Genomic DNA, 23,115 nt, shown 5'->3' on the forward strand with positions numbered 1-23,115 from the left:
AGGGTGGCCAGCTTGGGGGTTGTATATATCTCTATTTTTTCCTCCTCCTCTCCTTTTTCCGGTTACCTGTGTGGGGGAAACAAGAGCAGGTGAAACTACTGTGGGTGAGGTGGTGCTTCTGTGCCCATTGGCTTCGGGGAGGAGGTGAGGCAGGGGGTCGTGTTTCACTGAGACCACCACCACGGCGGGTGCGGCGGCGTCCAGGGGCTCGGCGGGGCGGCGGCAGAGTCTTTTGGGGGAGGCCGAGGGCCCGCAAGCATCGCCGCCGGCCGCAGCCCCCGCCGGGAACACCGCCTCGTAGAGGGCCCGCTTGGCCGGGGCCACCGCGGCCGCTTCCGCCTTCACCGGCGCGGCGTCGCCGTCTTTGGGCAGCACGTAGGGGTTGGCGGCGGGGGGCCGGGGCCGCGGCCCGCCGTTGAGGGCAGCGGGGGTGTAGCAGCCCCCACCGGCGGGGTGGTGGAGGAGGTGGTGGTGGTGGTGGTGGTGGTGGGGAGGGGGGTGGTGGTGGTGGTGCGGTGGCGGCGGCCCCCCCAGCTTGGTGCCGATGCCAGCGATGCTGTTGAGGGTGGCGATGGAGACGGCGCCGATGCAGTGGTTGGTGTAGGTCTTGGAGAGCTTGGCCGCCTTGGAGAGCATCTGCATGCGGGTGCCCAGGAGGTTCTTGCCGATGGCCTTGTTCTCGTACCAGGTGATGTCGCCCTCGCTGCAGTGGTCCCGCGGGCGCTGGAAGAAGGCCTTGCAGAGGGGGTTGCGCTTGGAGAGGTACTTGACGAAGCTGGCGTAGGGGCAGAACTCGGTGCCGGTCTCGTACATGCGGGGCAGGTTCTCCTCGTCGCTGCTCTCCGCCCGCTTCTTGCTCCAGGAGGACGAGCGCGACTTGTGGTAGGGCCCCAACGCCTTGAAGTAGACGAACTTGCGGCCGTCCTCGTCCACGGCCAGCCCGAAGGAGTCCTCCTCCAGCTCCCGCTGGTTCTCCCGGCCCCGCGTGCAGAAGTACATGCAGGTCTCGAACCAGACCTTGTTGAGGAGCCCGAAGGGGCTCTGCGTGCTGAAGACGCTGCAGGTGTAGAGCTTGCGGAGGTCGGCGCGGGTGATGGCCTGCTTCTGCACCACCGGCCCGGCGCCCTGCTCCTCCAGCTTGCGGATGACGGCGGCCAGCGTCAGGTTGGCGGCGCGCAGCTCGGGGTCCTTGGTGAGGTCGAGGGTGCGGCAGTAGGGCGGCTCGTTGAGGTAGCGGTTGAGGGAGCTGCGGATGCTGATGAGGGAAGACTTGGAGTAGAGCTGCCCGCTCTTGGAGCGCGCCTCGGCGTAGAAGGAGCGCAGCACCCTGCACAGCGCCCCTTTGTCCATGGTCTCGAAGTCGGGGCTCTGCGCCTTCTCGCTCAGGTACTCGCGGAAGATGCGCACGGCGTAGCGGGTGGCCAGCCGCGTGTTCTCGCTCAGCCGCGCCCGCTCGGGACGCTGCAGCAGCAGGGCCGCCTCCAGCTCCGCGTCCTCCGACGGCGCCCCCCCAGCGCCGCCGCCGCCGCCCCCGACGCCCCCCGGGGCAGCGGCCGCGGCTCCCCCCGGGGCCGCCCCGACGCCGCCGCCGCCGCCGCCGCCGCAGCCGCCCGCGGTACGGCCCGGAGCGGGGGGCAGCGGCTCCGGCTCCTCCTCGCCGTCCCACTCCAGACCCATCTCCTCTTCCTCCTCCTCCTCCTCCTCCTCCTCCTCGTCCAGCAGCAGCCCCCCATCGGCTCCGTCCTCCTCCTCCTCCTCCTCGTCCCCCGTTATCTGCACCTCCCGGATCTCATCCTCCTCCTCGCCCTCCTCCTCCTCGCCGGCGCTGCAGTAGCGGGGCGGCCGGGGGGCGCCTCGGACACGGCCCGGCGGCCGCTCCCCCGCCTTGTCCCCGCCGCCGCCGCCGCCCCCTCCGCCGCCGCCGCCGCTCCAGTCTCCGCCGCCGCCGCTGCCAGGCATTCTCGCCATATTGCCGTCTCCCTGCCAGTCCTCGGGCAGGGCGCATGCGCTATATTGGACCGCAGCGCCGGAGCGCTTTTGTGTTTTAATGACCTTCAGCTACCGGGAGGCAAAGCCGGGCTCTTAAAGGGAGCGCGCTCCCAGCGGCGGCGGCGGGGAGCGGGCGGGGCGGGACGGGACGGGACGGGACGGGACGGGACGGGACGCGAAACGGGGCTGCGAGGTGCCGGGGGGGGGGGGGGGGGGGGGGTGTCCCGCAGGTACTCACCGCGCCGCTCACCTCGGGGCCGTCCCGTCGAGCGAAGGGGACGGGCGAGGGGGGAAGCCGCCGGGCCGGGGCTCCCCCCTCGCCCGTCCCGCTGCGCCTCGCCCCGACGGCTCCTCCCCGCTTTGGATGGCTCGCAGATGTGCCGCGCTCCGTCGCCGGGCCCCCCGCCCCGAAAAGCCGCTGTTCCGCCGCGCGGGGAGGCAAACGCACGTCGAGGCGGCCGGCCCGGGGATGTCCGGGGGCGGGCGGTTGTGAATAGAAGAGTAGGAAGATTAAAATCGTTATCGGGACTTCGCCTGCCCGGAGATGTCGCCCCGAGGTCTCTTTTTTCCGCTCTTCCTTCCCCTTTTTATTTTTATTATTTTTTTTGACATCCCCAGCAGCTAAAAAGAAATCCGCAGCCAGGATGCAGGCAGAGGTCGGCGAGCCTCTGAACACCTCGTCCTTTCAGCTTTCATCAATGATACCAAAAAAAACCAAACACCTCGTCCTCGTAACTTTAATAAATAATACCAAGAAGAAAGAAAAAATACCCTAAAACACCGCACGCCGCCCCGCAGGGCTTGCGGGACCCCCGGGAAGGTGCGATGCGAGGAAATGAGGACTTCGGCAGAGTCCCCGGGGAGCCCGGCTCTGCCCTCCGCCGGCTCCGAGCATCCCCGGGAGAGCCGTCGGGGAGCTGCCTTCGCCTTACCCTTTCCCCTTCCCCGCAGAGGGGGACGTGGCCGGGCTGGGACCCCGCACGGGACCCCAGCAGCTCCGCAGCTGCTTAACCCGAGCTTTTCCAGAGCCTCCCCCCCTTCCCCGACCGGCAGGTTTTCTCCTCTTTGCTCCGTTGAAATAAATATTCATTACCACCACCGGGCTACACCTGAAATTAAAGTCTTAATTGCAGAGCTGCCGGCCCGAGTTACCACAGTTGGGGTTTACTCATCCGCAGGCGATCGCTCAGCGCCGGGCACCAGCCGCGGGGTTACCGTGGGCCGGGGGGGGGCTCAGCACCGTCCCCGTCCCCGTCCCCGACGGGGCGTCCCGGGCAGCGGCTGCCCTCGCAAGTCGGCGCAAACGGGCAGGCAGAAAGAATGCGCGAATTGTCGAGCAAACGAGGCCAATTCGAAACAAATAAGCGCTCCAGGAAGAGAGCCTGCCACTCCCAGAAAATAATTGCAGAGAAAGCCGGCACTGTTATATTGATGTAAGCCCGGAGTAATTACACGGAGGTCAGGGCTGTTGCATGCACTGAAGAAGTTGTACTTGCTCTGTAGTTTGAGAGTGGATTATGTCGATGTTTTATATATATTCTAGATTTTTTTTCCCTATGCACATAAAGAGGACATAAATATTCCACCACCACCACCACCCCCCCCCCCGTCATATGCTATTTGCAACCCAACGCTCAGTCAAAATCTCTAAGACCTTCCGATGAGGTGGACCAGATGCTGAAACTGACAGCCATCAAGCAGAAAGACCATTAAAACCTAAATGTCCCAAACGAGCTCCTGTAAGGAGCTATAACAGCCCATCCCAGGAGACAGAGAACTGCAGGGCTTGCAGCCTGCATGCTTTCTATGAAGATCTTCAGTTTCCTTTATTGTTCCACTAAATGCTAAAAATGACATGACTGGCAATGACCTTCGAATTTGATTCTGTGTAAGGATCATAGAAGAGGTGATGCCTTTCCCTTTCCCTTTCCCTTTCCCTTTCCCTTTCCCTTTCCCTTTCCCTTTCCCTTTCCCTTTCCCTTTCCCTTTCCCTTTCCCTTTCCCTTTCCCTTTCCCTTTCCCTTTCCTTTTCCTTTTCCCTTTCCTCTTTCCCCTTTCCTTTTCTCTTTCCTTTTCCCTTTCCTTGGTTTTCAGAGCCACATGAGCACAAAAGGTAATTGAACTTTTTTTTTTTTTTTAAACTTTAGAAAAAGATGAACACCAGGTTGACAGCTTCTGTACTTGGATGTTCATTTAATCACCATTTCCTGATTACAGGAGGTGAACTATGTTGACAGACTTGGAGATGAATATGGAGCCAAGTATACTAATAGTAAGTATAAAGGACATAAAGAACTTGCAGTGAGGTTGGAGGGGAAAAATATATATGGAACATCCATATTACACACATCAGTTGGAAGCACCTCAGCAGCCAGGGGGAAATCAGAGAGTAGCAAACGAGGTGTTTAGGGTGCTGCAGGTGACCATAATTGGGAAGACACCCATATAACCTATATACCTGTATAACCTATATGTGTATGTATATGTGTGTATGCATATGTATATAGATGCATTTTACTCGCATATACAGGTGAAGATGTCTATCTCTCTCGGTTCCTAAAGATAAAAATTAGCCTAGTCAGTTGTATTCCAGAAGTCTAAATCCTATTGTTCCAGCTCTCGAGCTACGCCAGGTAATCGAACTGCATTCCACAACTGCCAGAGTTGCACAAGGTTGTCTAATTGAGGTTGGCATAATGACATTAAACTTAAATCTACTCCACCCTCCACGTCACTAATCAAAGTTTTATCCTGCGGAGTGCTCCACGTAGGCAGAGAGAGCCTTCTCCCCTCTGACTCGAGGTTTGAGTCTAATGTGAGCTCTGTCCACACCATGAGAATGAGTTTTATTACTGCTGTCAGCGAAGAAGATGCAATGACCCGCAGAACACTAATAATGCACCTGCCCCACTAGGGTTGAAACTCTAGACCTGATTTTCCTTCCTTTCGTATACCTGGAGATCAGTTTATATGCAACAGAATTAGCATTCCAGGTTAAAAAACAAAACCAAAAAAACCCCACCCTACTCTCTGAATCAGTCGGTTTACAATAAAGGTAATGCTTGTAACCGTGCTACCAAAGAGTTTCAGGCCTTTCCTCACGTCTTTTTCAAGCTCCTTTTCTCTCTGGCCCCTGGTCTGGCTCCTGGCAGGCACAGAGCTTACTAGAGCCGCGGTCTTTGACAATTAAACCATTGTACTGAAGCTCTCCACAGCCTTGTTCTCCTTCAGACTAGCACAGGCTACTTCTCCTGTAGCCTCCATAAGTGGTTATTTGACTTAGATCCATTTAAGACTTCCCCGTTCTGTGTTTCTCCATACATATTTCATTGTGAAGCCTCACTAAAATGGAATATCCCCCAGAAGGCAAGAAGCAAAGAAAATCCACTGGACCTGCTTGTTCCTTGGGATCCAAACTAGACATCTAGAAGAGATTTTCAAAAGCAATGTTTAAAACAAGCTTGCTGGTTAACCCTAAGGCTGACCACACGGCACGGTTCTGGGAAAACAGCTTTTTGTCATGTACACTTTTACTGTTAGTTTAAATACAATAAACATGTTCTTAAAAAGTGTTAATATGTTCTCTAAACACAAGCTATTTTCTCCATAGAGGCAGGCTATGCAGAAGTCGGTATGAGAAATCCACACTGACACTATGGAACTTGAAGGCAAATAATGCTCGAGACTCCTGGAAAATTCACTTAGGGAAAAAGCATGTCCTAGAAATCCTTCTCGCACCCAGAAATACTCAGTTTTTAGGCAAGCTCTTTTAGCATTTCAGAATTGTCACTTCAAACGTTGATACCATTTTTCTTTTATTCTTTTACTTGCATATATGATATTTTTAGTTGTTTCATTACTCTCGATACTAGGGACAGCCGATACTGACATGCTAAAATAGATCTTAAATATCTTTTAGTTTATTTTTTTCTTTTTTAGAGTAGCGGCTCCTGTCTGTGTGGCAATGAAACAGCTTTATATAACTCAACAAAGGAGACATTGATTAAGGAAAGCAATGATGTATCCATCAGAGCTAAGTTGCAGCTGTTCTTAATGAATTTTAAAACACGGAAGCTGTTTCACCTATTAGATTGTCATATTATGAAATGTTAGCGGTAGTTGTGCATATCAAAGCGCCGGCTCCTACCGACACGTTGTGAAACGTGAAGGCAGCACCAAACCACCCCCCTCGCCAAGCTCCACGCTGCGAATCATGAGCATATTGCAGCGAGAGCGCTCACTTTTTTTCCCACAGGTACTGTCCATTATTCACTTAATTTTTTTTTTTTTTTACAAAAGCAGTATTTTTGTTGCTGAGGACACGGCTCATTTTCTGACTGCTCTGTTTCCCAAGCAAAATGAAGAAAACCCGTGTCATCATCTTTGCAAGAAAGCATGTGTTTAGTGCTTGGGAAATTAAAAGCCAAGACTTTGTGAACTGTTGTTATTTTCAGCGTCAAGCAGCTGGAGCAGCCTTTGCTTCCAAAAACAAAGACCACTGTCAGACAGCTTGCAGGGAGTCAGGTAGTAAATTGCATTGCACTGCACAAAGGTTTTAAGGGGCTTTTAAAATGTGCTGGAAGTAGGTTGCCAGGAGATATATTAATCTTTTATTTATTTGTGTTTGAGCTTGTGTTTGTCTTTGCTTCTGTGGTGATGACGGCACTCGAAACAAATTAGCCGCTCTGTAAGGCACGGCTGGTACAGTGGCTCCAGCGGTTGTGCAGTCATTTGTAGGAACTGCTGACGCTGAGCAGTCCAGTAGGGCAGGGACATAATATTTGTCCTCTGTGGAGGAAAGCAGCTCTTCCCATCCAGGCTGATAATGTAGGGTAGCTTTCAGTCCTTCTCAGCGGCGTCCATAAATGCTATGGGGGATGGGGATGAAGGAAATTTGGAAGGACCAAGGCAGTAACTCAGAGAGAAACCTCAAAAAAAAAAAAAATCCTTGTGAAACCACAAAGCCTCATTTATAGGTGTTGTAGGTCTGTGGAAGTAGGGGTTTTCACTTTTTATAGTGCTTTTAGTAGTATGTAATGGAGCATAAATTAATACTGTATTGGATATGGACTTCTCAAAATCCTATTTTCCGTTCATAATCCTGCAATAAAAATTTATTTTGAACTAAGAGCAGAGGCTGGAAGTCAAACTGGGCTGGATGAAATCTATAAATGCAGTGGGGAATGAACAGTTATATGGCAGCCAGGCTTCTTAAGAAGAAGATTTCTGAAACACTCCCTTAAGAAAAAAAAAAAAAAGGAAGAAAAACTTGAGCCCTCACAGTTTAACAAACAAAATGTTGCTCTGGAGACTGTGAAGAAATGCCACTTTCCACCTTGTTTCCGTGCCGTGTGGGTTCTGCTTCATCTTGTTTATTTTCTCCATCCCTGGGGAATGAGCTGGAGCCTCTGGGTCGCTCCAAGGTGGGGCTCAGCGCACGGGGCCAGAGGTGGGGATTTACACCCAAACCCCCTCATTCACACCAGGCTTTTTTCAGGGCTTGGGGTCCTCGGGGGACGGGGCAACAGCTGGCTTTCGGCACAGCCTGGAAAAGGGAATCTTCCTCCCACCGCCAGCTCGTGGCTTTAGAGCCTCTTTGCACCATGAATTCACAGTCAATATACTTTTGTTTTGACTTAGTGACTGAAATAAACTGATTATTCCCCTTTTCCACTGGTATTATGTCTGTGTCACTGTGGATTTGGAAATTCCGTTTCAGGTATTTATGTAGCAAAAACCACAGCACCAATGACCTGTCTACTTGGATTTTCTTCCCTCGATTGAGTTGTCTCAGCTGGGCTGACACAAACCCCGTTCAAGCAACTTTGAAACTGGGTGAGTTCGAACGGAGCACACAGAGAGTGTCACCAGCCTGCTCACGAGTGTCAGAGCCCCGCACAGGCTGTCACCCAGACCCACCCGCCTGCTGCTGGATCAGGATGTTTCACTGTATGTTGTACCATTAAAATCAGGAGCTGCTTAGCTCCTGTTTATGCCCCTCTCTTCGTTCACCCACGTCCAATTTGGTAGGATGTTGGCCTCCGCAATTTTTTACACTTATTTTCTTTTAAACCGTTATCTGGCCACAATGGTTTCTGGCCCTAATAATGGGATTCCACATCCCCTCCTCCACGTGTGAAATGCTAAAGTATCCCAAGTTATCCTGATTGACCTAAATGCACGGGGACTGTCTACACAAGGTCTGCATCACAGACTATGCTGACTATAAAGCAGCATTTTAGCAGTAGGGAATAAATTCATACATCATTTGGAAGAAGAGTACAGGGATAACAAAGTATAATGTGTTTATTGCCAGCCCTCGCCACGTCCTCTATCAGTCCCTGATTTGATTCATATCGTGAAAAAAGAAGTAGAAAAGAATGAGGTGGAATATTACTAGATAAGCAGAGCTAACTGTGCACTGATTTTAATTGGACTGGTCCTTTATGCAAAAGTACTTTCACAAACTGAATGAGTGTGTGATTTCAGATAACAATTTGTAGTAATATCTTCAGGGTATTGTCCGGACTTTCATTTCTGGTTTGAAGCCAGTGGCCATGGAGTAAAAGAGACCAGAAGGTGCAAACTGCAATAAAAAGCTGTATTTTAAGTTTTAGAGCATAAAGCCCTCTTTAGGTAAAGCCTGGACAAATATATTAAAAAATAAAAATAAAATCAAAATGATTCTTTTTAAAACAAAGGAACATTACAAAGTTTAGTGAAAAAGACTGAATGGATTGGTTATTACCTCTCTTGTTTTCCCCCTACCAAATAATACTAAAGCAGATGAAAAATACCTTCTAACAGCTGATGAGTATCAGTATTTTGTTAGGGCTTGGCATTATGAGAACGTTACTTCTATAGCTGTTGAGAATGCTTAAATTCAACAAGCTTTTTGTCCATCCTTGAGGCACATCTTGTTTTGAATAGCCTTGCCTTCTTATATTCACGAAAGATTAAGTTGTGCCCACTCCAAAGTTTCCTTATTTGGTGATCAAGGCTAAAATTCCGTTTCTTTTTACAGAACTGAAGGTGTCATCAAATAAATAAAAATCATTTAGAAAACTCTCAGCACTGGCATTTTGCACATTCATGGACTGGATTATTTAATTACAGGCAAGGAAGTTATTAGACAGCAAGGATGTCGCTTCTTAGGATCAATGAGCATTGTTAAAATAAGCAAGAAAAAATGATAAGCTCTTTTTTTTTTGTGTGCCTTGGACAAAATGAGGTCACATTTGCAATTTGCAGTGCACAATCCCTCCATTAGCAATCTTGGCAAAGGTTTATCAAGTTATTCCGAATAATTTCCTCCAAGTTACGAGGGAGGGTATCACTTTGCCCGTTATAAGACTGTCCCTGCAGTTTACTCGACTGTTTACCTGTACATTGTCAGGCTTGTTCTTGCTGATTGGTGTCAAAGGAAAAAAGCAGTTTTTAAAATCAAAGCTTCAGCATGGAAGGATATAAAGTGTGAAATCCAGACCCATTGCTTTCATTCTGGCTTTAGTAATCATAGAAACCTGCTGTAGGGCAGGAGTAATCTGCCAGAAAATTATTATTGAGCCCTGGTAACTCAGATATATGTGCAGACATGAAAATGTGGTTCTTAGTGCCAACTCGAGGTCCTGCAAGAACCTCACATGCCATCCTCCACCTGGCTTGCAAATATGCTGCATTCCAACGTAAAGGAGAGGAAGTTTGTTAATTCCCAGGCAGCTGTGAACAATTTAATCTCTTTCCAGACAGCCCGGCATCCTATTCCAATTGTGAAGTTTCTCGGGGGATGGAGAGTTTGAAGAGTTGCTGAGAGATAATAGGGCCTTTATTCCAAGGTCATTCCTATGTGTTTGGCCTTGACAGTAACATCTTGATAGCGGGGCTGCCAATTCGCGCAGTCTCATGATAGTGTTTTTGGAGTTTCCTCTTCCATATGTTGGAATGGAAGGGTTGAAAATTAGTGATTGGAAGGAAGAAAAGCTTGAAACCTTGAATGACTGCTCTGTAAAAACCTTGGAAATCAGATGGAGAAGCAGTTTGGTAATTTCAGAAAGGAGAAATCCCTGTGATTTTTAAGATAGACTTCTCACTCTGAATACTGGTTGTTGGTGCTCCTGAGATTTCCTGGACAATGTGCCCATGAGGACTGAGCTTGTAATTTGACTTGTTTTTCTAAATTACTGACTGTTTTTTTCCCTCTCAAGACTTCTTTATATATATTAAAACAAACACAATCAAAACAACAAGCAAACACAAAACCAAACCAACCAACCAACCTCCCCCCCCCCCCCCAAAAAAAAACCAACCAAACAAAAACAACACACTACACCATCCAAATGGTGTGCAAGCCATTTTTTACTACCTCATTGGGAAGACGTTTTGAAGAATCAAAGAATCACAAGCAACTACCTCAAGAAATTCATATCCAGCTTTCTTCAAGCTCTCAGAACCAGTAACTTGGCTCGGGTTTTTTGAAAGTCTCTGCATTCAGAAGTGGTTGTAGAGGCATTTAAACCAGCTGTACTTTCAAACAGGCTTGCACCTGATATGGTTTCCATGGGAGCTGCTTGGTGCTTAGCCATTTGCAAACATGGCTACTTATGTAGAGAATTAAATTAGAGTTAGTGAACACGGCGTTCTTCTGAAAACCTGACCTTTGGTCTTTCTGGCACACTGGTAGAAGAGTCAAGGAAAATACATCCTTTCTGTGCTTTACCTATCCTGCACCTCCATATTAGCCTCTAAAACCAGCTAGATGTCACTTTTAGGACTATGAACAAAAACTCTCTCTGTTTCACTGTATTTTCAGCAACTACAATTGGATTATTCTGCCCAGCTCTAGCTATAGCGCTTAATTAGCTCAGTTCTTTCTATTTTCACTGGAATTCTCAAATTCCAGAGCTTTTCTTTTATTCAGCAAGATATATTGGGTTTGGATTACACGAAAATGTTTAGTAATATTCTCTAAGTAGTTTTATCCCATCAGAAGTAATGACATTTAAGTATTTAGGAATCTTAGTCAACTGTAAAGTAGAGAGGCAGAATTACAGGAGCTTTGTTTGTGAAGCTAAAGGGATCAAAGTATCTGGATTAATTTGTAATGTTTTAGGGATGGGCACTTTATTTTAAAGGAACTTCTAGATTTGGTTTGTTAACCCATCACTCCAAATGAGCTTGTCAAATCCCAAACAGCCAGGAATGGGATTTTGTCTTCTGAATTCCAGTTTGGCCACCAGTGCATGGCGTAATTTAGGGCCAGGTAGAGAGAAGTCTGTGAAGTCCAAGAAGCTTGGTACCATTTTGGGAAGTCATCGTGAGTTTCTGTTCTCAGCAGTAGGATCCTTAACACAATGAAGCTACCCGGCCACCTCGATGTTGGGGAAAAGAACACTTCTGACTGAGAAATGCACGGTCACTGCTCCAAGTACTTGCTTAAACAGAAAGATACTGAACCCCTGGAAAGCACATGTGTATAGGAGATAGCAGAAAGTTGCCCGGTCTTCATCTCTTCCTGCTTTCTGACCACAGACTGAGCTTTCATGAATGCCCTCCCTACCGCCATGGACAAAGGCTCCTACCTACAAAGCCCACCAGGCTGACCTGCTGATGATGAATTCTGGCTTTGCACAGGCTCTCCGCATGGCTGTCCAGTCTCTTAGGCTTTGTCTAAAGCCGGGTGACTTGTTAAAACAAAAATATACACCCCAAATTATACTTTTTCAGTATTTTTGGACATTTTAGTGGAGTAATGCCTAACTGAGTCTGCACACCTCCTTACAGCATTTTTACATCTTTATCTGCTAGTCAACAGGAGAATTTGTAAATAAATTAGCAATAGGAGTTTTCACTCTCTGAATGCTTGAGAAAAGTCAAACACAACATCTTTCATCATATTCTGAACATAAGCGCCATGATATTTATATTAATCTAGTCTCCTCCATATAGTACATCAGTAAAAATACATTTTTTGAATCAAAGGTGGTAAATACCAGCCCTAGAGTAGTTTCAACAGGTCTCATGAATAAACAACCATTTTAAGTGGCAACATGCAAACAAGCACTCTCCTACATGAAGGGTCTACCTTTCATTTTAACCTCAGAGAGAAAACCATTCCTCTCAATTTCTTCTGCTTTGCCAAATGGACATGATAAAAAAAACAACAAAAAGTTGTGAATGTTCTATAGCTTTGGATTTGTTTTAAAATTGAATACTACTACTAATAAAAAACTAAGCCGCAGATAGACTAATATAAATAACAAACTGAATAAAAATAGATAATAAAACTTCTGTTTTGGGTGACAGAAGAGGTTTACACACTGCTAAAAGAGGATCTTTTCCCTCAACTGTATATAAAATATCAGTGACTCAGCAGAACAGTATGCAGAAATGAGCAATAATTGCATTGTATTGGAATAGTGAATTTGAAGACAGTCAGCTGGATGATGAAGAAGACACATTTGTCATGTGGCAGTTACCAATTACAGCAAGGCAGTACTTCAAGGATCATCTCAAGAGCAAGAAAAGGGAAAATTCCAAACCTGAGGTCACTGGTTGCACCTCTGCTTCCTACCATGAGGAGCAGACTTGTGTTCTGGGTTGACACAGAGGATCTCCCAACAAAGTATGGCTTGGCAAATAGGCTGGGCAAAGGAGAACCGGGTCTCAGCTGTTTGCAGTCATCTGAGACCTTGTGGTGATCTATGCCATGCTGTTTGTGCTCACTGCAAGTGTAGGCACCTTAGGGGGAAAACGTTAGTAATCTGGGCACAAGAGTTAAAGACTTTCTGGTAGAATAATCTGTGTCACAAACTTGGCTTAGTTTCCTCATGGGAGAAATAGGAAGCTCCCTTGTTCTGCGCAGTCAGCTGTCATTCAGCTTACTATTTTATTTGTAAAGAAAATATTTTTTTCTTTATTTTAAAGGACATTCTCAGTAAACAGCAGGGATGCCAAGGCCGCTGATGTGCCATAATAACATATGTGGGACCTTCACGTTCCCGTTAATACAGAGCTCAGATTCTTGAAATCTAGGAGGGAGAAGGAACTCTAGAAAATCTCCTGCCATGTTTGCAAAACCAGCCATATTGGGGGAGCTCAGCTTGGACTCATGACAACCAGTCTGACAAACAGTGACTTGTAAAGGCAGAACAGACAGAAGTACAACTTCACCATGGACATTCCTCTGAATAAAGAACCACCCAAACAAACAAACTAAAAAAACACTGGAAACCCAGGCCAAACGGATGGCTATTTTCTCCAACAGCATCCTCTCTTGATCCTGTTGACCAATGCCACAGCCATATCAGAGAAGATCCAACACCACTACATGAGGCTACTTTGGGCTAGCCAAGGAAAAGAAGGGGGAACAATGGTGAATGACAGGAGAAGGCAGGGGCGCTGGTGTTGGACCACAAAAGAATATGGAGTGGTTCTGAAATTGCTCTCATTCAGGTTGTGTTTTACTCCAACGGTCCCTGCACGTCCTGTAGGTCTGTTGGCAATTATCTGAACCTTTACAGCCCTAAAGCCATCCTGTTGTCAGATCGAGTGCAATTTATCTGATACTTTGCTGAGAGGAGCCTTTAACAGACGAAGATGTGGTCTGGCTGTCTGCGGTTTCTCCCCATCAGCTGTCCCAGCCGATAGAGTCACTGTGGGAGCATTCCTATAGCCCTGATGGTATAGCCACGTACAGATATATTTGTGAGGTCTATACCCAGAACAGGGGCAGGCTTCTCAGTAGGTCAACTAGATTTCAACTAGATTTGAACTTTACTGCCCCAGTGGTGGGGAGTAAGGGACAGGTGTGACAGAGCCAGAGGGAGGGTGCCGTAGAGCCAGGCCTGCCTCATCCCACAGCTGACACGAGGCAGGAGCTGACTCTTTTCCCTCCAGGCAGTGACTCTCCCTTGGTGATGGCAGCAGCAGGAGCACATCTCATTTTCCAGGGCTCTGACCCAGGTGTTTTCCCAATGGCAATCTGCTGCCCTGTGTGGCTTCTGCATCTCTAGAGCCTCAGGTCAGCTCTGCTCAAACCCTCGAGCAACCCCATCTCAGGTCAACCCCCTGGTGTCCCAAGCAAAGCCTAAGTAAATTTGCTGTGCCTGCAGAGGCAAGGCAGGATTTCTGACCAGGACACTGACAAAAGCCCTAGACAGCGGTGCCAAGTGGCACACGTCTTGCACAAGGTCATGTGCCTCCCTTGCAAGGGTCTCCGTTGGCAGACAGGGTTGCTTTGCCCCAGAAATGAACAGGAAGTCTGGCTTTAAGGCACATTAAGGCTTCTTGCATTTACCTTTTTTTGCAACCCCCAAAGAGGTACAAAATCTGCCACTTCCTTATTCCTCGCTTCAATTAAATGCAGCTGTGGAGAAATTCATCTCATTCCCCTTCTGGTTTTTATTCCTTTGATACCGCTCTCAGCAGTCCAGCCCCATGCTGGTAAAAATGGCTGATGAATGTCCCGTGCCTGTCACTCTCCTTTCCGATGCTGTTCTCCTGTGAGGAACTCCCCAGATTTTCCCTTCTCCCTTGTGCATTGCACGCAGGTAACTGAAATACTACACAACAGTCCCAGCTCAGAAAATGCTTCCTCTCCTCATTTGCTCTCCCCTCTCTCCAAATCCCCTGTTCTTTCTCTCATCCCCTCTCCTGCACTACCTATTATTCCTTCAGGAATGAGCAGAGGCACCTGCCAAGCTGCGTGAGCCATTTCCTAGATTTCTATTTGTGGGATGGAGAAGATGAAAGGCAGAAATGTGGAGGAGAAAATACACTGGTCTGGTGTGCAAAGCTACCCTGTACATCTCTTCTAATATCTCCTGGTGGGATGGCTTCCCACACTTCTTGGGGAGAATCCCTGGCTGCTCTGTTGTTCCCATGGGGCACGCAACCAGATGAACACAGTGCTGACACTTGTGGGAAAGTCAGGATGCTCCTCATCCTCCTTCTCCAAGTGCTTCCATTATTTTTGTGTAATCCTGCCCGCCTCCTTGGGAGGTTTCACCTCCTCCCCTTGGCATATGACATGAAACAACCGTGATGCTCCACTCGCAGTGGCACCATGTGCTGCGGCAGTCTGCCAGTACTGATCCCCATGGCCAGGTGCAGGGGAACCTCCGTGCTTTCATCTGTGTGTCGTTGCAAGTGTTTGGGTACAAAAGTGCCCAGACATTGCCAACCTCCAGTATTCATAAGCACAAGATGTCCCCAAACAAAGAAGCATGAGGAAAGAAAACAACCAAACCAACCAACCAACCATCCAACCAACCAACCAAGCAAAAAAAAACCACAATAACCTTGATTATTTGTTAATTATTTTTTTTTCAGCATATTTGGGGGTATTCACTTAACGTCTGATTTTGAGTTTTTGAGTTTTCAGATTGCATTTCATTTGTTTTCAAGTCCTATTCTGTCTTCTCTTCTTCTACTGCCCTACCAATTCCTGCTCCATCCCAAACATAAGGCTGAGAAAGATCATTTCCCCCTTTGAAATCTGAGAGTCTCTTCATTCCTGGATATAAAGCTCTGAGAAATAAATATACTGGGAGGTGAGGTGGGGGAAGTGGCTTGGCAACCCAAGAAAGAATGCAATAAACCAGTCATTTCCTTCCCAAGCATTAAACTCCACACCCTAGAGTTAGTGGTCTTTATGACAGCCTAGTCAAATAGGAAAAGGCTCTCAGAAAAGCAGAGGAGAAAGGTCCTATGTTTCAAAACTAATGCACGGACAAGGTGCCAAATGATTGCATTTCTTTCATTTGCCGCAAACTGAGTTAGCTTTGAGCTTGAAGGAGCAGGTTTTTAAGTACTGCTTCTGGGCCTGGCATCAACGCTTCTGTTGCCATAATGAGTCAGACATCAGAGGCAATACACACTAAAGGACTCAGGCCAACACCTAGGCAAATACAAGCGGGAAAGGAGGGCTTAGAAAATACACGCACCTGACAGGGAAGAAGGACTCCAACCCCACAAACGTTTTGAAATGATAACCTCAATTTCCTGTGCTTCAGCAAATAAAATCACTTCAAAACAAAAACAATGAAAAAAAACCCACTCTAGAATCTGTGCAATGTTAATTTGCCAGAGGCGGATTTTGCTCTGTTAATTGCCATTTGCCATGTACCAAAGCCACAGACCCCAAATGCTCTTGCACATTTCCCATCAGGCAAGCAGACGCACGATTAAGAACATTTGAGCAGTCATCCTTAGGACTGTAAAAAAGATAAATCTTAAATGAAGGGAAATTAATCTTCTGAGCCACAGAAACCACAGCCACAGATGCCCCTTCCTCTTGTCACCTGTCAGGGCTCCTGAAGGGCTGCTGGATGGCTGGGGGTAGGTAGCTGGCTCTGGGGACAGACTATGGGATGGAAAGTGCATTGATGGAAAACATTTGAAACTGATTTGAACCCCAACTTGGGCTCCACCAGGAACTCTGGGCAGCTTAGGGGCACTTATTTAATACCACTTACATCAGCTGTCAAGAAAATTTTCTGATTTGTTCTCATCTGCCTCATTTTTCCCATTTTTCCTTCCTCATCAGTTCATTTTAAGACCATCCCTCTTCTCCATCCTCTCTTTGAACTTTTATCATGATCTGAAGAAGTGCTATGTTTTTCACAGGGCTCTTTACTTTCCCTTAGTCTCTCCAACACTTCATCAAACACAACTGTCATGAAGAAAGCATTTACTACTAGAAATTGTAATGATCTGCTAACCATCTAATACAAAATGACCAACTACAGACCTCTAACAGACCTCTCATGTTTCTTCCTTTCTCTGCTAATAGGCTTCTTGTGCCATTTCAGGTCCAGTCTAACCTTGACAGTTTTATTCATGTGATTGATTAATGGGAATAGTTTTAATTTTATTCTGACCAACGATCGTACTGATAGAGTCTCATCGCCATTATCCCAGTTGCATTGTTGTGAAGATGACCCACACAAGTCACCTTTCTGATGAGACCACCACCACCAGACAAAGCACTGTGCAGCTACCAATAGATATCTCTTCTTTTTTCCTGAGATATATCATTGAACCTGCCTTTTGACTTAAAAATTAGAGCGACGTGTTACAAACTTTGTGTTATAAAACCATGCGATGTAAAAAAAGAATCACCTCTACTAATGCACACAGAGATCAATAACCATGTTTAAAAACCTCCAGTACCTCGATTTCTATGGTGTTAGACAGCACTAACACTATACAAGCCTAAATGGTGAGGTCACCACTCCAACAGGAACAAAATAATGAAGTCCGATACCCACAAAGAATTTGTATTCACATGCCATTGTTCTGGAGCCAGTTAATGATTTACCCAGATTAACTCCTGTGCCTTATGGACGTAATGCCACAGTTTCCCCAAAATGCAGAAGTACGCAGATATACTGTAAGAATTTTGAAATAGACAATATTTTTTAAGACTGCATAGTGGTTAAAAGCAAGGACTTTACAGAACATTAAAAATGTGTACATTTCCCGACCAGCCATTATTTTACATGCAGTGCCTTAGTATTTCAGGTCATGCCTACCTTGTGTGATCCCACATACATGCTAGAAATAAAGAGAACATGATAAAGCAGAAGGATCATGATTAAGCTTTGATGTGAGGTTGGATCCTGACTTTACTGTGTTGTTGAGAGTTTGTGGGCACCGAAGGGGATATGGTAAATTTGCTCAGGGAACTGAGGGTTTGATACTAGTGCAAGTGACCCAACACTGAGGTCTTCCACACAGCCATGTCTACAATAAAGCAGTTTCCCTGCTAGTTAGATTAAAGCCAGCGTGGCTATGCTTCTTCTTCTTACTGCCACATTTTCTTTTGCACTTAATGATCTAATCACATCCTCTTTTTTCTACAGGGCCTTTGCCTCGTTCAGTGCCCAGGATGGATGGGGCTCATTGAATAGGCATCTGTAGTCTGACAGTTTGTCTGCAGATTCGCCTGGAGCTTAAGATACATCCTTTGATTCTATCCCTGTCTGTGCCACAAAGTTCCTGTGTTAGGATACAGGGCTACTCACTTACACCAAACCAAAGTGGGCGCCTGACCCAAATCACTTGAGATCTCATTTGCGGAAGAACTAAGCACTCATTGTATGCAACCAGAGCAGAGTGTTCCAAAATGCTAAGTGTTCAGGGAAAGGTAGATACTAGGAAGCTCAAACTTAAAATTAGGAGATGGTTTTAGCCATGACCTCCCAGGACGTGCCAGACAGCTGCCTTATGCACATTTCCCATCTGGACTGCTGAGACTGTTGCAGGACTCCCTGAGAAGAGCGTGCCAGTCTCTGCTTCCGAAGGTTGTTGTTTTGGGTGAAGTCAAACTAGGCTTGCAAAGGCATCTCTTTCATCTGAACTCTGTTGTGCCAACTCTGGATGCTCCAGAGCTCCTGAGGAGGTCACCCGGCTCAGGTCATCACCCCATGATACAGACTTGGAGGGTGACCAATCTTCGTGGAAAGCCCAGTAGCCCTGGGCCATCTATCCAACCTGCGAGGCCTTCAGTTTTCCTCAGAAGGGTACCCTGCTTCTGACTTACAGTACTCATTTGGTACACATTTCTATAAATTATTAGAATAAAGCCTCTATAAACATCCAAGCTTTATTCCTTCTTCACATACATATGTCTTTCTCTACACTGCATCTGGATCTCCTCATCTTTCAGGGACAGAAGAGAAGAGAGATCACTTGTCCTTCAAGGCCAGTGCCCAGGGGAGACAACGAGCACCTGGAGTGGCCGTGTTTATGCACTGCACAAGCCAGGTAATCAAAGCTCTTCTGAGCAGAGGACTCAGTCAGCCCACCCCTCCTAGACTGCAGCCAGGTATTTCTGTACCCTTTTTCAGCAGTCCCTGGAGGATGAAAAAATGCAGGCATGTAGGCAAGACTATTAAAAGAGATGGAAAGAAGTCAGCAGGTTGTGGCAGTGACTACAGGCTTTGCTGTCTGGGTCCTGTGCACGTCGCTTCTAACAGGGATCAGTGCAATCTGGCGTTTAGGCAACGTTACAGGGAGAGCGATTCTCTTCTGCAGCGTGCTACAGTTGCTTGCACAGTGTCAAATTTGGTATCATCTTGACGTCTGGTCTGTGGCACCCATCCATCTGTTGTAACTGAGTAGGTGTTGGGTGGGGTTGGCAGGAGAGGCTTGTTTAAGTGTTTGTTTTCATCCTGAAGGGGAACTGCAGCGTCAGCTCGGTAATTAATTAAATACTTGTCTTCTAAAAAAATGTGTGTACTGATATTCCAAACAAAGGGTGAGTAAGGCAGCTGGTGCTTCTCACTGCAGAAATGCGGAGACTTTGTTCCCCTCTCTCCTTGGTTCCATGCTTTTTCAGGTAGCTTTCCCCAGGGCTGGCACTCTGGTTTCTCCTCCTGACTGAGCCAAATGCCCCCTGGCTGAATTTGGATAGGCCACTCCATCTTCTGTGCAGCAGTTCTCCTCTCCGTAAAATGCACCCGAAGTTAAACACCTCCTTTGTTAGAGGCTTTGAAATTGGCTGATAAAAAGCATCACAGAAGAGATGGCCGTCATTATTGATATCACGATCTTGTTGTGTGGTTATTCCATGCAAATACTCATAGCTTTAAACATAGTTTTGGTGTCATCTCCTCAGAGCAGAAGAGACGTGGTCTCCTGACACAATGGAAACCTAAGGCTGCCTCTCCAGATAAACCTGTGCCCTTTGGGAACCTGCTTCACTCATTTCACCCAGAACAGAGCACAAAAGCACTTCTCTCTGCTTTACTGCCTGCCGGTACCTATTCATAAAGGCACGGTGTACCAAGCGACCCTCGTGTCTCCTCCACGTGTGACTAGGGAACGCTCCACCTGCTCTGTCTGAGCTTCTGGACAGACCCTGGTGCTCAGCTCCTCGCCTTGGGACAGTGACTCCTGCGGGTCTGTTTTCCAGTCTGCCAGGACACAGGTGTACTTTGTATCGAGCAATCAGCTTTAACCCGATCCTGTCCACGGATCAAAGAAGTGATTGATAGGATTTATTACTACCTTCAGCAGAACATTTATTTGGGAGCATGATGGATAGCCAAGGAAATGGGGGACCTTCCTGAGTACAGCTAAGCATGGCAGGTCTTGTCCCATGTGCACAACCCTGTGAAGTTCTGGCCACCTCCACCGAAACCTGGGGACAGCAAGGGATGTCCTGAGCAGCTCACAGATGGCTATTTTGTGGCTGGCAGGACTGAATGACGATTTCATTAATACCCGGGATATATTTAAAGATGTGCACCCACCTATGGGGTTTATAGGATCTGCCACTGTGAACAGAGCCATGATCAGCTGTTCTCTTTTCTCCCCTCACCTGCTTACAGACACACAGCAATAGGCACTGCCCTCGAAGCCTCTGTAAAGGAGCCGGTGGGTAGATCATCACATATTGCACGCTTCCTATTTTCTGGCAGCCCCTGGAAAGACTAGCGTCTTGGCACTCCCACAGGTTCATGATTTTGCATCTAACGTTACCAGTCCTGTTGAACAAAACCATAAATCAAATACCAGGCTTTCAAATGCAGTTTCCTGTAAAATACACTGGAAGAGCCTGACCAGAAGCACCCACTGGGGCACTGATTAGAAGGGACAAAATAGGACTTTCACTGTTCTTTAGTTAAATAACAGAAAAATGCCAATGTTGGCAATATCACTCTGACGTCACCTATATTTTACCTATACCGTCACTCTTTGGTACCAGAGAAAAGTGTAGGAATTCAATCCTTTCTATTGGTAGATCAGGTTGGGAGAGGGGCTGTGTATTATTATTTCTTATCTTGCAGACTAAAGCACATACTGTATGTGGGAACAAAATTTATTGTTCTTTTCTCCACCGTGATTTGTGTCATAATAAACTTTAGTTTCTCCTCTAAATTATTTCCTTCTCTATAATTTCCTCGGGTGACTCTTGGACCCTGAAGTGCTACCAGCCACAAAATTACCAATCATAGCATTTTGAACTCCAGTTATTCACAAGAAACTTGTACTCCTCACAACCCACAAACACTGTACTTGCAGTAAGAAGGGAGCTTACTCTGTGCTTTAATTATGTCCTGTTCATTTCCATGAAGTAGGATTTCTCCTCATTCAAGCGGCTCTCCATTTTTATTTTTTTTTCATTTGTGAAAAACAAACCCACCATCAAATAACCCCATACTGAGCTGAGCATTTTTCACTAGCAATTTTGCAGCAGAACATGACCACTACAGGAGGAAGGGAAGGAAAAGACACAAGAACAGTGAAAAGAACCTTTGGATTAGAAAAATATTTAAATCAGCTGTAATACCGGTGGTGTTAGACATGGCTTTTTCCAGGTTTGTTTTGGGGAAGTCCCCACCTCCAGCGGAGAGCTCAAACAGCCCATGATAACAACTCCATTCTGACCACATCCTAGCACAATTTTTCTCCTTTTTTCTTTTCCCACTTTTGCCTTTCTTACTTTTCTACTTGTCTTTTTCTTCCTTGTCTCCTCTCATCTCCCTGCTTATTCTTTGCAAGAATATTGCTTTATTCTCTATTCTTTATATTCTTTTATTCTATTGCTTTATTCTTTATTCTTTGGGAGAACATTGCTCTGGCTGTGTCAGTTCGCAAAGGTAGGGAGACCCAGATGGAAACATGTGGGAGTGACGGCTGCAGCCGGTATGGGCAGAAATACAGAAAAGCTGAGTGACTCCTTCAGGAATAACACCAGTTTATTTGACGGTGACGGGCACCCTGTGGCTGAGCACACCCAGCACAGGGTGAGGAGCCCGGCTGCAGTGCAGGACCCCCTTGCGCTGCCCTCCACACCCCGCTGCTGTGGCTCTGCCTTTAGCAGCCGGGCATCACTGCCCCTTTGGCTGCGGCTCTGCTCTCAGGTGACACGTGAAATAAAGCCTTAAGAGGGTTTTCATAACCTGATAGCATAACCTTGGGTCCCCAGGTTTTTCAGCCTTGTCTTGCCCTGGGTGATCAAGGGGCTAGACAATTTTGCTGATTTTGTTAGATCCAAATACCACACCTTATTGTTCAGATAATTGATCAAAGTATTAAAGATTACCCCCAGGGGCTATCTGGGGGTATTCTGCTGCCACCCTTGCTAACCTTGCTAACCTTTCACTTCTCTTTCTCACGACGCTTCCTTTCTATTTTAAACCAAACAGCAGGGCAGAATTTTGCATCTTTCCCGTGGCTGCTAGATTTTCTTAACCATAACGTTTTTTCTCCTCTTGTGAGAAAAGCCATGATAGACTTTCCAAAATCCCCTCTAATGTTTATATTAAAAGGTTCTGCATAATCCATGGCTTCATTGAGAAACTTCAAGATTTTTTTTATGAAATTAAAAAGACGTGCTTTTCCTTTACTGGCTCCGTCATGTCTAACATTAAGCTCATCTGCAGGTTTTATAACTCACTACCTTGTAGTTCTTCCCTTTTCGTGTGTGTGAGATGATCTCGATTTTAAAATAAAATACTTGCCATGTTCCATTTAGCTGGCATAGCAGAATATTATGTATATTTCTAAGGGAAAGTTGCATGATTTTCTCAACAGCTATCAGCCTTGATTAATGCCATCTGCTCTGGGAGGCTTGTTACTTTTGATACCTCAGTGTTTGACAGGCCCTCATCTTTGGTAATTAAATGAAATACGTAGAGAGTGAAGATATTTCCAGCCAGTAAACACTGATGGGACGATATAATGTAGGCTCTGCAACACACTTGTCATTTTTTAATTGCCCCTTTGATCCAGCAAATACACTAATTCTCTTTCAGGTATTTGCATTTCTCAATTGTTTGTAGTAGAAATGTGTTTGTTTTCTTTTGAAACTTCCTCTCCATCCTCCTGTTTCCCATCTTTCACCTTCCTTTGCCAGTTTGTGTTCCTTTCTGTCGGGTTAGCCAGGGCTAGATTTCCTTTTCCTGAAGGTTACCTGTTTGGTTCATCATACTGTGTTTGTTTTTTCTTGCCTTCCTGCTTCCTTTTTGGTTTCGGGGTATGCATACCTTCTGTGATGCAATTATGGTATGCTTAAGTAGTTCCATGCTGAGGCTCAGGATTGCAGTGTCTTCACTTCTGACTGGCTTCTTTCTCTGCACTTATCCCCAGCCCTCTCCTTCCTCCAAATCCAAGAAT

The 23,115-nt window shown here is 46.7% G+C and overlaps 1 protein-coding gene across 4 annotated transcripts in view; it reads right to left on the reverse strand.

Moving 5' to 3' along the window:
* Window positions 1-23,115, reverse strand: part of KCTD1 (potassium channel tetramerization domain containing 1) — a 98,462-nt gene that overhangs the window by 64,404 nt on the left and 10,943 nt on the right. The window contains exon 1 of one of the 4 annotated variants that reach the window (XM_080582836.1): window positions 2,228-2,602. The exons of 2 other annotated variants lie outside the window; for them this stretch is intronic. Coding sequence is in view for 1 of the 2 variants with exons in the window: in XM_080582831.1 (XP_080438957.1) it covers window positions 67-1,968 (1,902 nt within the window). In the remaining variant the exon portion in view is untranslated. Of the gene's footprint in view, window positions 1-66; window positions 2,039-2,227; window positions 2,603-23,115 lie in introns of those variants that run through there. One more of the 4 variants, XM_080582831.1, reaches the window with a different exon arrangement.

This window comes from Anser brachyrhynchus (assembly GCF_964034855.1).
Source record: "Anser brachyrhynchus genome assembly, chromosome: 2".
In the NCBI taxonomy this organism is placed as follows: domain Eukaryota; kingdom Metazoa; phylum Chordata; class Aves; order Anseriformes; family Anatidae; genus Anser; species Anser brachyrhynchus.